General features: G+C 42.7%; 1 protein-coding gene across 1 annotated transcript in view; it reads right to left on the bottom strand.

Moving 5' to 3' along the window:
- Positions 1-85: 85 nt before the first annotated feature.
- Positions 86-17,025, bottom strand: part of BCAS4 (breast carcinoma amplified sequence 4) — a 45,439-nt gene continuing 28,499 nt past the window's right edge. The window contains exon 7 of the mRNA XM_081196743.1: positions 86-667. Coding sequence (XP_081052869.1) covers positions 476-667 — 192 coding nt within the window. The 3' untranslated portion in view covers positions 86-475. The remainder of the gene's footprint in view (positions 668-17,025) is intronic.

Raw genomic sequence — 17,025 nt, forward strand, 5'->3', positions numbered from 1 at the left:
GAATGAGGCTTGAACGGGGGGAGGAAATGGAAAAGAAAGGGTTTTTTCCCAATAATCACAATAAATCCTCCTCCACCCATAGCAGAGAGAAAAGAAGTGGGGGGCTTCATATCTGTATTGGAGGTAGAGAATGTGAAATAGCGGCATAGAGATTGGCTGCATGGGCAGGAGACAGGTGTCATGGAAAACACCAGCCACCGCCTGACTACACAGAACTGAGCTCATCTCCATAGCAATTATGGAGCCTTCATTAAGACACGCCTCACATAGTTCTAGACTTTGGAGGGCTGGACATTTACTCTGAAACCATAAAGGCACCAGTTGCTAGATTCTATACTTGAAATCACAAAACATATATATAATACACACAGCCCTAAACCTGAAATTGGGGATCAATCTGGCCGTCCTTACGACATTAGGGACCTCTGCTCGGCTCAGGATCCCTGGCTTCTCCTCTTTTCAGCCACAAACTTAGCTAAGCTTTCCTATATGACGTTGCCAGAAGCGACATGTCTATAAGTGAGGGCCTCTGCTTGTTTTCTATCTGCTGTTTGTGATCAACTTGACAGTCTGTATCTGCTGGCACTCTGGGCTTCGTGCAAGGGCGTTTTGCTCTAGTTTCTAACACAGACTGTGCAACGCTGCCTCCGAACACGACACACTTGCGCTGAAAGGAAGAAAAGAAAACGCTGAGGTCCAAACCAAAAGGCGCTTTAGCACGCTCCATCTGCTGCATGGTCCCCCAAGTGGAGAGCTATTCTTATATCCACTGCTGCGTCTGTGGTATCCACAATGGCAGACAGCTGCAGAGCTGCAGTTTCCCAGCTGATGCCAGAGGTAGTCAATTAATGAAAAGTCTCAATTAGCAGCACCAGGAGGCAGGCCACTCTTCTCCACATTTACACACAGAGGGGAAACGAAGTTCAGGGAGGCGACTATCCCCGCTCCAGTTATAGATAAGACATTAATGCATGACCCAGAGTCTGGAGTCAGATGCAGGGAAAATGCTAACTTCAAATGAAAAACAAACAAACCATGCGCTACACCACTATGAAAAGGAGCCACTTGTGCAAACAAACTCTGCTACTTGAACCCAAAAGGGAGGGGGGTAATACAAAAAGGTCAGTATGTTGGCCTCAAAACCATCCTGATTCCCAAGAAAGGTAGAAAACCCAGACCCTGAAATAATGGGAGAACTGTTTGTCAATTAAAGGGTTAAACAGTTGCAACCCACACCCCAGGGGTCCATATAACTTTTTTTTTTGGGGGGGGGAGGTAATATTGGTGGACAGATCCTGGGGAGAAAAAAGCCCATTCAACATGGCAATAGCATAGCCAGCTAAGAGGGAATAAAAATAGTCTTGTGTATGACTATGTGAAAACTCTCTCTCTCTCTCTCTCTCACCATAGAACTGGCACTGCAGCATGGATGGGGGATGGGCAGCCAGAAAGAGAAGCTGCAGTAATCATGGCGACTCCTGCAGGCTGTGCTCTGCTAGGTAAACTACAGTGAAGCACTGTGTAATAGCAACCGCTGGCCACAGCCACTGCAAAGAGAAAGAGCTAGAATTTTCCCGGCAGGCCAGGAAAGCTTCGCTCCTACTGGCCAGGAGAGAACACACACAAAATGCACACACCTTTCTTGTCGAATTAGAGGCAACAGGAGCCTCGGTGTTCTGCAGGTTAAGTGCAATTGCACGAGGGCAAAGAAGTAAAGGCGGTTTAACACTCAACCGGAGCAGAATGCGCAGCAAAGCTGCCGTTGCGGCAATAGGATCTTTGGATATTCAACTGCTTCTGATAGCAGGAATGTTCATCTACCAACAACCATTCTGAAACAGCCTATTAGCGCCGATTATTTGAAATGAGCTACTTAAGAGCAACTAGTGCAAAAGCTTAGATTGCAGTGCAGTAAAAGAATGGCCTGCAATCCATGCAGAGAAATGTAACGATACGAACGTGTGAACGTACTAACTAAAGTTTTTAGACTTTAATAGTTTGCTAAAAACAACTGTAGTTTGTTCTGACCAATCTATGTTGTTGTTGTTTCCATTTATATTCTGTCCTTTGTCAAAAGATCTCAGGGCAGCGTACAACATTAAAAACATACAAGTTGTGCCATTTGTTTGGTTCACAGGAAATACATAATGACAACCATCAGCTGGTAAAGAAAACGTAAAGGCGTGTCCAAACCCAGAGTTAAAAAGGTGTGGGCTGGAGTCTCTTCCCTGCCCCTTAAATCTGATCTTCCTTTGATCTTAATGTCTCCCAAAGCCTTCTTTTCCGCCCTCTTTAAGCCTGAGCAAATGGAATTTTGACATCAACTTTGGTCCAGGAGGCAGATCCTTTTAGGGATCTGGTCCATGGAGCCAAGAAGGTTCCCTGCTCCCTCTCTACATGATCCCACCTATTCACCTTGGCTAGGGAGAGCCATTCAAGATGAGCCTGCTTCAAGAAAACGGGTGAATAAATAGTACAGAAATATAAATTCTACACTTTTCTAACCCATACCAAGGTTGAAGTAACTGATAATTAACCTAAAGAAGGAGTCTGATTACTAAATGCAGTCGTACCTTGGCTCCCGAACGCCTTGGTACGCAGACATTTTGGGTCCTGAATGCCACAAACCTGGTAGTGAGTGTTCTGGTTTGCAAACGTTCTTTGGAACCCGAACATCTGACGGGGCTTCTGCGGCTTCCAATTGGCTGCAGGAGCTTCCTGCAGAAGCCGCGCTTTGTTTTCCAAACGTTTGGGAAGTCGAACAGACTTCCGGAACAGATTCCGTTCGACTTCCAAGGTACAACTGTATATCAACACATAATTTTATTACCTTTCTTCAAAAAGCAACAACATATGCCCACCTCCCTTGTCTGACTTGTCTTTCAGACTGCAAGTTTCTTGATGGCAGGCACCTGTCTCTTTTTTCCAAAAGATGCTCTGCATTGATGGAATGGTACATATAATAGGCTTTGGGGACAATCCTATGGCAAGATTTGCTGGAATGAGCAGATTGGGATGCAGAGGATCTCCATCAGCATCAAGTCCTTGACCCTGGCTCAGCCAAAGATACATTGGCTTAATTTGCTAATCAGGACTCAGCCATCTAAGTTGAAGCTGGCTGAGCCAAGGCCAGTGTAAGGACCAAAAGGAGGGCATTCCAGGGGTGTGGCAGGTGCAGGACCAGAGAGTGGGGACTTAGGCTGCATCTCAAGCCTCCCCAGCTCAGCCATGTGACTTGGCAACCCAAAGTAGAAGACTATTTTGAGGGCTCACTTGCTTTCCTTCTGCTGGGCTTGTGCCCTGCTATGGAACAGAGTTTGGGTCTGCTGTACTTTACTTTGCCTTAACTTACCCCAGCTTGCCTTTCACTAGTTGCTTGTGCATAGGATTGCTCCCCTAACCATTATTTAATTCTCAAGGAAGAAAACATGACAATCCTAAAAAGAGTTTACATGACACACATGCCATCACGTTTATGCTATGTTAAGTTGCACCACTGTGGTGTTATGCTGGTCACAACAAATGTGGTTTGCACATTTTCTCAATGGCAAGAAAATCAAAGAAGAGAATAAGGTTATCGACATAATATACATATAGATATTTCTTTTAATTTCTTGAGGTGGGGGGAGTATTTTTTGTGTGTGACTAATGTAACACTCAAGTAGAGTAAGTTTTACTCTCCCAAGTTCAGCTGATTGTGTTCCCAACATAAAAAAAAATCTTGTCATATTCACCACATGAGAAAGCAAACTGTCAATACAATAAAGGGTCATTAACCTATTCTCTATTTCATTGGAGAGATATTTAACTGAACTTTAGGGGTAGGGAACAGAGAAAAGCAGAGTTATCTTGCATGTCGTGCTTCTGGTTGTTTTGCTCATGTGTAAAACGCCATTTTGAAAAAACTGCCAGATAATGAAACTTTGGAAAATTATCTTTAAAATGATATTGAACAGGTTAACTATATATGAAAATGAAAGATGAGTCTGTAGGTTAACATTTTCATAAAATTACCCATCCAACTATGAACAATTACTTTCTTCCAGAAAGAAGTCTTTGTATGGTAGGCCACTGCCTGCCTGTTCTTCTAGATAATGAATAGCATGTGTTTCATTTATCAACCCTCTGTTTTGCCAAAGGTTTGCCTCAGTTTAAGTATGAATATAAGAGAAACGCACCCTTTTTAAACTAGGGGCTAGGCTTCTGAGCACTGTTTCTACTTCTTCTTGAATAAAAACTAGCTAGAATAAAGGAGACAAACATCAAAGAAGTCCATGTTTCCAAATCCCTGATATCTGAAAAGTTTGTGATGGGACCATCCATAAAACATTTCCAAAATATGATTGTCATTAGCCCGGTCAATAACAATGTACACTATTCAGTGCCTTCATGTTTAGAACTTGTCAGTTGAACATATCAAAAATAAGAAAGCACATCATCAGATACAGGGCCATGTTATGATAATAGTATTTAATTTGCATTTGCTAAGAGCCCAATCACTGCAAGATTTATAACAGCTTAGGGTACAGGAAGCCATGCACAGCTGCTCTCTATTTTTCATTGTGTTTTGGAATGCTGTGAATATTTGCAATTTCGGGGTGAACAACAAAACTTTCCAAATGGCAGCAGGTATTACAAATATTACCAGATCTATAAAAAAAGAAAGAAAAAAATAAAAGAGGCAGCTTCATCATGCAAGCTGTTGTGCATTTATGTCAACGGCACCTGCAGTGCTAACAATGATAAAGATCTGTATTAAATTACGGTGCTGTGTTTTTGAATGGGCAACATGACAAGCATATGTGATGCACATTAATGATTGAAATCTACTTTGTGAAAACGGCATAGCCACTTTTGTGGACAAGTGTCACAATCGCGTGATGCCATTGTGACACGAAAGCAGAAAAGGCTGTGGAAATAAAAGGAACAGGTTTTGCACACCCTTATTAATTTTCATCTCCTTATTAAAAGTGGGTAATTTACGTTGTGGACAAATGAATGCGTTGAGAGGAGGGGGAGGAGCTGGTTTCAAAACTTCACACTCCTCTGTTATTCCTCAAGGACTCATTGATCGCCGAACCTCAGCACATATCAAATATTTCAAGTGGAACAAATTCATTAACTTGTAAACACTACTTAACTAGCTGCAAGTCCATGACAGAAGCCTACATCATTCTTAAAATCAGCGTCTAGGGGCAAGGATTACGTTTTGTGTGTTAATACTTGCCATCTGCTCATGTTGCATTTTCACCACAGGAAAAAAAAATTGGAATGGCAAGAGAGTGCTTCTAGCTTATGCGGAGCTACTGTTTGTATAGATGTACAAAGTTGAATGAAGCAAAGCAGACAAACCCACACCACAGGAAAAAAAAGAGAACCTGAGCAAAGTTAAGTGGCTTTTCAAGGTATTGCTTGCGCCTTACAACCACCACACTGGGAAATCCTTTGGAGGGAGAGAGAGAGAAAGGGGGGGGGAGTGCCTGTGCATATTTGATACTCCAGACAGCAAGAAATTTGCCTCAGGGAAAAGCTCTGTGGAGAGAGTTGGGGGAGGTGCGGTGCGCTGAGAGTGGAGCGAAAATGCCTTGTGTTGGGAGGCAGGCGAGAGATCGGCCAAACGTTATGACTCCTATAGGCCACAGTGAAGAACAGCACCTTTGCTGCAACCACCATTACATCACAGCCAGAGAGCTGCTAGCAGCCTACAGAAAATGGCCATAATCCTACCCAGCCAAAAGCAGATGCAGCAGCACACACCCCACCTCTCGCCATGCCGCTGGAGACTTACATAAGTGCTTCTGCTCACCGGAAATAATTATTTCCTTGAAAGCAGTTGCCCTTTGAAAACGTCCATCGGAGGCCTAGGTTTTATTCATTTTTAAGCAGAAGACCGGCCTGTTGCTATTGAAAGCGTGAGCCTTGGTTTAGCCAGGCCTTAATGAGTTACACTCTTCTTGCTCCCCTTGCAGAATGCTGGTTTTAAGACTGCGCAAGGTATTCCATGCGGCATGAGTCGGCTGATCATATTATATAAAGTCCTTCAACAGGGAAACATGAAACGGACCTTTGGAGAAGAACACAAAACTAACATGCAGCTTTATCAACAAATTGGTTTCCTTGGGGCTTTTTGCTACCAAACAGGTCCATAAGAATGTGTTGCTGTTTTTAGAGTTTGGGTAATAGCAGTTTTTGGTGCTGGAGGAGACTCATGAGAGCCCCCTGGACTGCAAGAAGATCAAACCTATTCATTCTGAAGGAAATCAGCCCTGAGTGCTCACTGGAAGGACAGATCCTGAAGCTGAGGCTCCAATACTTTGGCCACCTCATGAGAAGAGAAGACTCCCTGGAAAAGACCCTGATGTTGGGAAAGATGGAGGGCACAAGGAGAAGGGGACGAGATGGTTGGGCAGTGTTCTCAAAGCTACCAGCATGAGTTTGACCAAACTGCGGGAGGCAGTGGAAGACAGGAGTGCCTGGCGTGCTCTGGTCCATGGGGTCACGAAGAGTCAGACACGACTAAACGACTAAACAACAACAATAGCAGTTTTTGTTTATGAATTGAGGAACATGCTGCCATTTTGTAGGTGTTCAAAAGGACTGCAGAAATATTTACATTCTGGGGTGTTAAAACCAAAGCAAGTACATCTCTGTTAGGTTTGTTGAGTTTGAGAATGTTCTCATGTCTCATCTAGGTTTTTTAATTCATCACTTGCATCTCTTCTGTACACTGCAATCTCATTTCTCCATTCAGCAAAGTATCCTTGTTTATCATTATGAAAGGCAAGGGTGCTAGACAGAAGTCTTGAAAGAAAAAAAAACAGATTGAAAACGAACCCTTCTTTCCAGGAAGATGATAAGTTTCATAACCTCTGTTCATAAATTTCACAAGGTATTGACTATTAAAATACTTTAAACAACTGATAGAATAAAGGTGTGTGTTGTTTTTTTTTAAAAAGGAAACCTTCTGAATGGAAAACTTGGCCATGTAAACATGATTTTATTCAATACATAGCCATTTGTTCACCACTAGCCAGCCTAAAGTATAACATTTTCATAGAAAACCATGGGACACAGAAATACAAACTTTGCCCTCACCAAAAGTAGTGTTTTGATTCACAATATGTAAAATTTAATTAAAATCCCCAGCAAGATTAAATTCACAATTCTTCACCAGCAACAGGCAACAAATGAGATATGTGATGTGAGATTTTAAAGAAATAACCTCCCAAAGTGAGTTTCTCATATCAATATGTTCCTCAAAGATAAAAGCCACGCCACCTTTTTTCTGATTTAAAATGGAAGCCATTGGCTTAAATCTTAAGATAAGCTAATTTAAGGAAGCCCAAAGAAAGAAAGTCTCCTGTCTCCTCTTCCCCTCTGCAACTACTCACGACCCCCAAAATACCTATCCATAGGGTTGGGGGTTGGTGAGGTGGAGCATGGGAACCTTTCCTGTCAACTTTCTGAAGTTAAGTTATCCTGGGATCCAAACTAATAAGTAATTCTCACCTCAAAGGAGCCCCCCATCCTTTAAGGAAAGATAAGAGCTCAGTGCTAAAGCACAGAAGGTCCAAGGGCTGGGAAAGAACTCTCTCTAAAATTGTGGTGATGTGCTGTCAGCCAGTATAGATGATACAGTGGTACCTTGGAAGTCGAACGGAATCCATTCCGGAAGTCCGTTCGACTTGCAAAACGATCAGAAACCAAGGCGTGGCTTCCGATTGGCTGCAGGAAGCTCCTGCAGCCAATCGGAAGCCGCGTAAGCCGTTCAGGTTCCAAAGAACGTTCGCAAACTGGAACACTCACTTCCTGTTTTGTGGCATTCGGGAGCCAAAACGTTTAACTCGCAAGGCGTTTGGGATCCAAGGTACGACTGTACTGAGCTTTGGTCTCTCAATGTAAGGCAATTTTCACACTTGTATTTCTACATGGTCAAACACAGCCTCCTCTGAAAGCGGTAATCCTGCTGCATTTCTGTATTGGGTGTGATTGCATACTCTAATTTCAATGCTGCAACAGGGGAACCCCCCCCCCACACACACACCCGGTATGGGTGTGTTAGAAATGTTCTGAGGCCAAAGCATAGGTGCAACCTGCACCCTACTCCAAGGTTGATATTTTGGGCTCACTAGAGCCTTTGTTTAATTTAGTCTCATGGTGCACTACGTAGCAGTTCTCTAATGGCAGCAAACCGTTTTGGAATGACAGCTATAAATTGCTAATAGAACTTTATTCCATCCCAAGTCTCATCAACAACAGCATGACTTTCAGAATAGGGTTGCTATTCTCGGCTTGAGAGTGAGAGGGAGGGGAAAGAGGATTAGAGTAAAATAGTGATAGTAAGCAAAATGAATGAAGGGAAAGAAATCAGCCAAAGTGTAACTGTCCAAGAATGTTATTTCTGTGCTCTTACTACCACATTAAGCTTTTTAGAAGCAGAACAGGGCAATCTGAATCAGCATGCCCTCTTTCATATTTACCTTCCTGCTTCTTTGTCAAAATCCTGAAAATCCGAAGGGGGAAACAGAGAAGAGGAAACCGATTTAGTAGTTTTTCCATTACTTCAGTCACCCTTCGTAGTAACAGATTCCAGATGTTTATAATCCTAAACAGGGACAGCTGATACATCGGAGAAGTGGGGGTGCAGCAAGCCCCACCCAGACTGCCAACAAGCCGCACAACACGAAATACATAATAAAACAAAAACAAAGAAATAACCCCCCCTTCCACAAACGCATTTAATAGGCCAAAGAATATTAATCAACCAAGGGCCTGGTTAAAGAGAAATATTTTTGTCCGGCGTCTAAAGATGCATAGTGAAGGCACCAGGCAAGCCTCCCTGAAGAAAGCATTTCACAAATGGAGGGGCCAATGCAGAAAAGGCCCGTTCTCGTGTTGCCACCCTCTGGACCTCTGATGGAGGAGGCACACAAAGAAGGGCTCAGATGATGATCGCAGGGTCTGGACTGGTTCACATGGGAAGAGGCGGTCATGGGGGTATTGCGGTTATGAGCTGGTAAATTAACTTGTAAAGGAAGAACACTACAATTAATTTAGTTAGAGCTAAAGAATTGTTATTATCCAGTGCTTTACATCCCTAGATCTTAAATATATCGGTCTTAAACCCAGCTCTATTAGATGTGTGCAAATGGAAGCAACCACCAAGAAAATAAAGGAAACTTACATTTAGTCACCCTGATCCAATAAGGTTCAAATAGGCTGCAGTCTATGTGTGATATCCAAAGTCTTGAGTAGTCCCATTAATGGCACTGGACTTGAATTCAACAGGCCTGTTCCCTAACAATCAAAATTCAAAAGGATCCTTGCATTTGGTGCTGAGAGCCACACTGCAAGTGTTTCATGAGAGCAGCATAAAATTGGCAAAGCTGAGCTTCCAAAGCTGAGCAGGATGCAAAACTTGCAAATAGGATGTGTCTCAGATACACTTTAACTTTTGCAAAGTTCCTATTCTACGTTACTTTCTCCCAATTATTTAAGTATTTCTTGCAGTGTCCCCAATCAGCTTGAAACTGAGTTGAGGGGTCCTGCAGTTCCTTTGTGCTTCTTTCTGCTGTATCATCTTTGCCCTTTGCTGCCCTTGGTATTTTAAAGTTCGGAAGGAGATGGGTGTGTGTGTTTCCCCCACATCTTTAAAAACAGACCCCTCAAAGCAGCCTTCTCATTCTATCACTCTTCCCGTTCTTCTTCTGAATGGCATCACTTGAAAATTATACATCTATTTACAGGATTTAGTAACACATTAGGCTGGGTTTGTCTTTGCCCAAGTGTAAATGTTAGGTTCCAAGTTAAATTTCATGTAAATCGCCATGCCCCCCAGGGCATTACCTAACATTACAGGCAATCTTTCCTAAAGAATATACTGATGGAATTCACATGCTGGAAAACAACCATCAATATTTAAATTACGTCAAAGGCTTTCCAGTCATTGGTGTCTCAAATTTTCTCTGTAATCTCTCTCTCTCTCTCTCTCTCTCTCTCAAAAACAAACAAGAACAAATATTTGAAAACATCATGAGCATCCATAGATAGAACGGCAAATTTACTATATGAGTTTGCCATTATCAATCTGTCTTGTGAACCAGAATTTGAGATGTGGGATGTCCCCCCCCCCCCATAGTTACGCATGCTTTCAGAACTTGTTCTAAACTTTGAAAAATGAAGTGCCTAACATTTCAAAAAAGCAACAGAGTTCTATTTCTAGCAAGGCGACGGCGACTGCATTGGAGAAGTGTTGCTAAAATACCTTTTAAAAAAGTGGTAGGTGTCCAAAAAAACATGACTAATCTGACCTAACCTAAAGTGGTAACACCACTCAGCCGCAGCACTGAGGAAATGGCATAGGAGGGGTCTAACCAGAGGCATGCATGAAGTTGAGTTGGGGGAGGGCGAGACAGGAAGGCAGCAATCAACTCCCCAGACCAGACTGCGAGAGGCAGGGCTAAAGTGAAAAACTAGCTAGAAGCAGAGCTGTACAATCCATGCAGATGTGCTCCAATACACTCTGGGAGGGAATTTTAGTATTTACAATACTGCACCACAAACTCAAAGCTGTGCCACTGCCCTTTCCAAATGAATCATTTAAATGATTTTCAGGAGACATATCACTTTAAGATGTGTCTGGGGTGGAGGTTTCTGGAGTTCCTCTTCGTACATATTAGCTTTCATTATGGGTGCAAGTTTCCAGCCAAAATTGGAAAATACAAAGTAATGGACACCTAAGGGGTGTCATTATGGCTCAAAACTATGGCTCATTTAGCCACAAATTGCGATTCCAACAACGTACCAGACCAGCCTATAAACCCCTAGCAGTAATTCTTTATTGTTATTAACACAACTCTTTGAGCACTCATGTGATTCACAGGTCTCTCGTACGCTTCACTCTCGCATTTTTGCTAGTTCTGCTGGGTGGGTCATGAAACTTGATCTATAATGCCACTGTCACGATCGTTAGCAGGCTCACTTTTTATTAAGTCTAACCATTTCCTGTTACAGCATTCAACGGTTAAACATCTTGTACCAATGAGTTCCACAGATTAACTGTCTTTTGCATTAAAAAGTAAATTCATTTTAAATAAAGGCTTAAGCAGTTACGTTTTAAGAAGTGGTTACACCCCAGCCCCACCCCACATAACACTATCCCACGATTGAGTGATTCTTAGTTAACTTTTCTTTAAAGAAAAAAAACGTATTAAATTCACAAACTTCTCCCCTCTTTTACCACAAGTCTATTCAGAAGATTTTTGAAAATTAGGAATCCCCTTGCTAGATCAGACCATATCTAACTAGAGCAGGCTTCCTCAAACTTTGCCCTCCAGATGTTTTGAGACTACAATTCCCATCATCCCTGACCACTGGTCCTGCTAGCCAGAGATCATCTGGAGCGCTGAGTTTGAGGAAGCTGGAACTAGAGTTTAGCATCTTGTCTCCCACAGAGACCTGCCAGAGGCCTTAGGACCACAAGCAGGATAACCGCCTCTGCTACTGCTGTACCCTAGCACAGTACAGCGGTACCTCGGGTTACATATGCTTCAGGTTACACACTCCGCTAACCCAGAAATAGTGCTTCAGGTTAAGAACTTTGCTTTAGGATGAGAACAGAAATCGTGCTCCAGCAGCACGGCGGCAGCAGGAGGCCCCATTAGCTAAAGTGGTACCTCAGGTTAAGAACAGTTTCAGGTTAAGTACGGACCTCCTGAACAAATTAAGTACTTAACCTGAGGTACCACTGTAACTCATAAGTATACTGCCTCTGAACCTGTAGGTAGCATATAAGCATTATGATGTGTCTTATTCCCTTTCAAAGCCATCAAAGTTAGTGGTCACCACTGTAACTTGCACAGTGAATGCCATGGTTTACTTATGTGCCATTTTAAAAACTACATTTTTTTTCTTGTTTCACTGAATGGCCCCAAATTCTAGAAGAAATGATGGGAAGAAAAAGCCCACCTTTTCCCATACATAATTTGAAATTCCTCTTGAATTGACAGAAACCTCTCCCCCCCCCCCCATAAAACAAACCATAATAGCAGTGGTGGGACTGACTTGAGATCCATATATCATTTGGAACTGAGACAGAGAAACAGAATTAGATATCTAGCCTCAGAGCATAAAATGTTGACTAGCAGACAAACGGAGTGAGGGAGGGGTGGGGAAGCTAAGTAGCAGGGAATATCTTTAATGATAATGTAAACATTGTTGGCGCTGCGCCGATTTATTTCATCGAGGGCAATCAGTCCCAGAACACGACAATCCTTGCTACTGCTGTTCTAGTTAAAGCACAGTAGTAGAACATTATCTTCTCCTGTATCAGCAACGAATCCATTCACGTGACAGGAACATGCAACCGAATGCCAGACATTTAACTACAGCTCTGCCCCCTATGTGCATTCCACTCACACACAACCACATTTATGTGGGATGCTGTGAAATAAATATATAAATATGCCCTTCCCTTACTTGGGACTGCTGGTTGAGGGAGAGAAGGTGGCCTTCAACTGATCAGTGGTGCATCTTCTCCCTGCCTCTGCACCGATCCTGGCCAGCTGCTGCATGCACTGCCTGCCCTCAGGCAGGCGGGCAGGCTGTGCAGCAGCCCTGAGCAATTTCCAGGATGAGTCTCTCTCTCCACCCACCCCCCTTCCCGCATGGCCTCCCTATTAAGTGGGGTGCTCCCCAATTTATGTGATTTCACAACCAGGCCCAGATCAAGAATGTAACGCCCTTCCTTTGTAATTTTGCCTGTGCATGGCTGGAACATATGCAGACACTTAGTCAATAGTGCTGCAGAAAACACTGTCATGCTGCAGTCCCAGCCGAAGGAGCAGCTACAAAGGGACACAGGAAAAGGCAGGAGACGCCCAACCACTTTCCTCTGGAACGAGTTATGCTTCCCTGTTGTAGCTCATAGATATCAATGCAGCAAGGGGCAAGCCTGACAGTGCAATTCATAAGCCACTCCCCCAGGCTGAAACATGAATGCAGGGTTGTGCTCTACCAAATCTGCTGGGAGGCACAATAAATGCTAAGATCATCAACTGCGGAGCTGGAAATAAAGTTACAATATTCGCATAAAATACACTGTTTTATTATACTGACCTGATATCAAATTCATATGATGGACTACTTTCAATAGCTGCAATGCTCTTGACACCATTTATTTTTTAAAAATATTAACTTTGAACCGATTACTTAGGAAACAAATGTACATTCCTGTAAATATTATTATTATTATTATTATTATTATTATTATTATTATTATTATTATTATTATTATTATTCCTGGGCGGCTTCCAGCAGAATATTAAAATACAATGATTCATCCAATCTTAAAAGCTTCCCTAAACAGGGAAGCCTTCAGATGTCTTCTAGAAGTCTGATAGTTGTTTATTTCTTTGACATCTGCTGGGAGGGCGTTCCACAGGGCAGCCGCCACTACTGAGAACGCCCTCTGCCTGGTTCCCTATAACTTTGCTTCTCGCAGTGAGGGAACCGCCAGAAGGCCCTCCGCGCTGGATCTCACATGCCCGGACAGAACAATGGGGTTGGAAATGCTCCTTCAGGTATACTGGGCCAAGGCAATTTAGGACTTTGAACGGTACCCGGAAACGTACTGGGAGCCAATGTAGGTCTTTCAGGACCGGTGTTATGTGGTCTCGGCAGCCACTCCCAGTCACCAGTCTAGCTGCTGCATTCTGGACTAGTTGTAGTTTCCGAGTCACCTTCAAAGGTAGCCCCATGTAGAGCGCATTGCAGTAGTCCAAGCGAGAGATAACCAGTGCATGCACCACTCTGGCAAGACAGTCCATGGACAGGTAGGGTCTCAGCCTGCGTACCAGATGGAGCTGGGAGACAGCTGCCCTGGATACAGAATTGACCTGCGCCTCCATGGACATCTGTGAGTCCAAAATAAAGAAAGCACATGCATTGTTTGATACCATATTGCAGAGATTCAGCACCAAAGCAACTGGACTGTCTTGATGTACAGTGCATCCCCACATAACAGTCTCCATCCACAGAAAAATTATGAAGATTGGAACATTAAGTCACAAAGTCCACCTCAGTTCTTTCCTTTTCTTTCAGGGATCTGAAGATCTAAATTACCCTATACTGGGGAAGAAGGACAAGCCAATGTTGTACCGATGTAGCACAAAACTGACATGGAGAAGTTCTCAAATTTCACTCTGGTGAGTTATTCCAAAGAAAAATGTGATCCAATCCGAGACTGAGTTGAGTTTCTTCTGCTTTCCACAATAGGTCAAATAGGCCAATGGCAAAGAAAAGTAGCAATATACTTGGGGGTTTATAGCATAGTGGCAGCTAGGGGTGGGTGAATCTATCATTTTTGGTTTCTCAATTTTTCAATCTTAAATTCAATTCTTTATATTTCCACATCAACCTACATTTTTAATAACAGTCCTCATAAAAATTCATCAACATTTTAGTGCAAATTTCTCCTGATATATACATTTGCTTGCAATTTTGCCTAATATATGCATTTTTGCAAAGCAATTTCCCCTAAAATAATTCATTTTTTGTGTTATTTTCAGTAATATGGAAATTCGTAGATGCATTTTTGTACTCATTACTTGGCAAGAGAAGGTTCGGAGAAGCTGCAAAATTAGGAGAAGTGCAAATTTCAAAGAATGGCTGTGTTTTGGTAGTAAATGCAAATTAGGTAAATTAATCTGAAATGCAAACTGAATCCAGTTTCTCCCCCATCCCTAGAGGCAGCTCGACTGTATTGCACCAAAATAGGATCTTTGAAATCTGATCGTAACATTCCTTTCTAGTGATTTCATTATGGTTCAGTCTTTGGCAGCTGAAAACATGCATTTTTATCATCTGGAGATGGGCAGCCAGTGGTCTCATAGGATCTTGGTTTCAGAACTGTCTAGAAGCTGTAGTTTTAATCAATTCTCTCTAGTTCTCCTGAGTAAAAATGATGTCCTGTCAGCCAACGTGATCTCAAAAGCAACAGAACTATCTGTGTTGTTGTTTTTTAAGAGTTTAGTTATGCAGGATAATGCCTTTGCCAAAAACACAAAGTCAAGTCCATGCATTGCACATCAGATGGCTTAACAGCATATCAGATGGCTGAATCTGTATTGAAGTTTTTGAGCATTTAAACAATGTGAACGCTGGAGCAAGACATGCACACTTCTGCACCACCCCCTTCAGCCAATACAAGTGGATTCTCTCTCCAATGTTTAGTGAAGCCAGGGCAACTTCCGGTCCAGAGTTCCTGAAGAATGCTAAAAGTAGGGGGGTGGGGAGCAGAGACAACAGTATACAATGCTGATGTGCTGCTCTTCATAAATAGAGAAAGAATGCTAGAAAAGTACTGCAGTTGTGCATATTGCCTCAAGGCTCTTTAAGGCCAGAATACAGCATACATAGACAGTTTAGCTGCAACTAGCTCCTATTACACAACACATGGAGGCAAACAACACAAAGGTAAAAAGCCTCACTCCAGAAAACTACAAAAAGGCTTCAAGAAGAAATGAAACTTATGTAAAGCACCGAACAGATGTCTGTTCTAACACATATGGAACAAACGTCTACATTCTATTTTCTGATCTAGATGATCCCAAAGCTGCAGACCTGCACCAATGGGTAACAACCACTCCATCAATTTCTGCCTTATTTAAGCTCTACTCTCACCCTCAGGGCACAATATTTCCACAAGCATCCTCTCTGACTTGTCTAGATTTTATTTCAGTCTGTTCTACTTAATCCTTCTGACCAGCTTTAAAACACACGGGTGAAGGACAGAAAAAGCAGCTCCAGATATGTAATAGAGATTAATCAGCATATTGATGACAGCCAACAGCAAATCTCAGGAATATCTCTCCCAGGAGTTTAACTTACACATTTAAAAGCACTGGTGAAAGAACTAAACTTTGTGGAACACCATGCATGAAGTTCCATTGGGTTGAACCTGTGTCTCCAAATATCCAGTTTAATTGGGCAATAAAACTACCAGAGACCAACCCCCAACACCCAGACCAGAAAGGACAACTCACCCTTTGGAATAGCATGGTCCTCTGTAGAAAAGCTGCTGAGAGGTCCAGTAAGATCAGCAGAAAAGTATTCCTCCTGTAGATATCCAGGAGCAGATAATTCACCAGGGCAGCCTATGTATTCTCTGCCCCCAAATGAGGTCTGATACCAGACTAAATAGTGCATCTTTCCTCAATTATTTTCAAACACATCTGAAGTCGCTCTACTACCAACTGCTCAAAAACTTCTTTAAAGACTGGGCACAGGCCTATAACTGGCTAGATCATATTTTTTAAGGAACTGGTTTGCCTTTTTAAAGGAAGGCCAAGTCACTACTACTTTTACAAGATAAATAGTCTTACCCTTCTTCAAAGGGGCATCTAGAATACATGATGATAATTTGCCAGTCCTGGCTGCCCAACTACTCAGTAAGTTGGAGTGGGAACCTTGGGCCCTCAAGATACTGCTGGATTCCAACGCCTATCAGCCTCAAGTCAGCAAGGTCAGTGGTCAGGGTGATGGATGTTATAGTTCAATAACATCGGGAGAGCCACAGATTCACTCTTCCTGCTGAGCAAGTACCGTAACTGTTGTCTTCCATTTTCTGATTATTTCCTTTCAGTGAACACCAGAGCCTATGAAACACCAAGTGAGTGAAAAATCTGAATATTTACAGGAGAGGAGGCTACCTCTCTGTAGTTCCCAGCCACGCACCTCCAGTTGCCACCTCTCCAGAGTAGTTTAACTGAGAAGAGGAAGAGAAGGAAACTTAGGTCTCCCATTTGCTATCCTAGGAAACTGCAACTTACTGCTGGATTCCTCCTTGGAACAGGAACAACTGCAACAGGGAAGAAGTTGGGGGGGGGGAATCATGGGAACTGAGATAGGGGTCTGGAAAGTAGCTAGGAGCAGGGCCACACAAATATGAGGTATTCCATCCCTAAAATGTTACCTAAAGTAGCATGCCAGTTACAGCTTTCAGTGAGAGTCAGCCATGATCAAGAT

This window comes from Podarcis bocagei (assembly GCF_964188305.1).
Source record: "Podarcis bocagei genome assembly, chromosome: 5".
NCBI classification, from domain to species: Eukaryota; Metazoa; Chordata; class Lepidosauria; order Squamata; family Lacertidae; genus Podarcis; species Podarcis bocagei.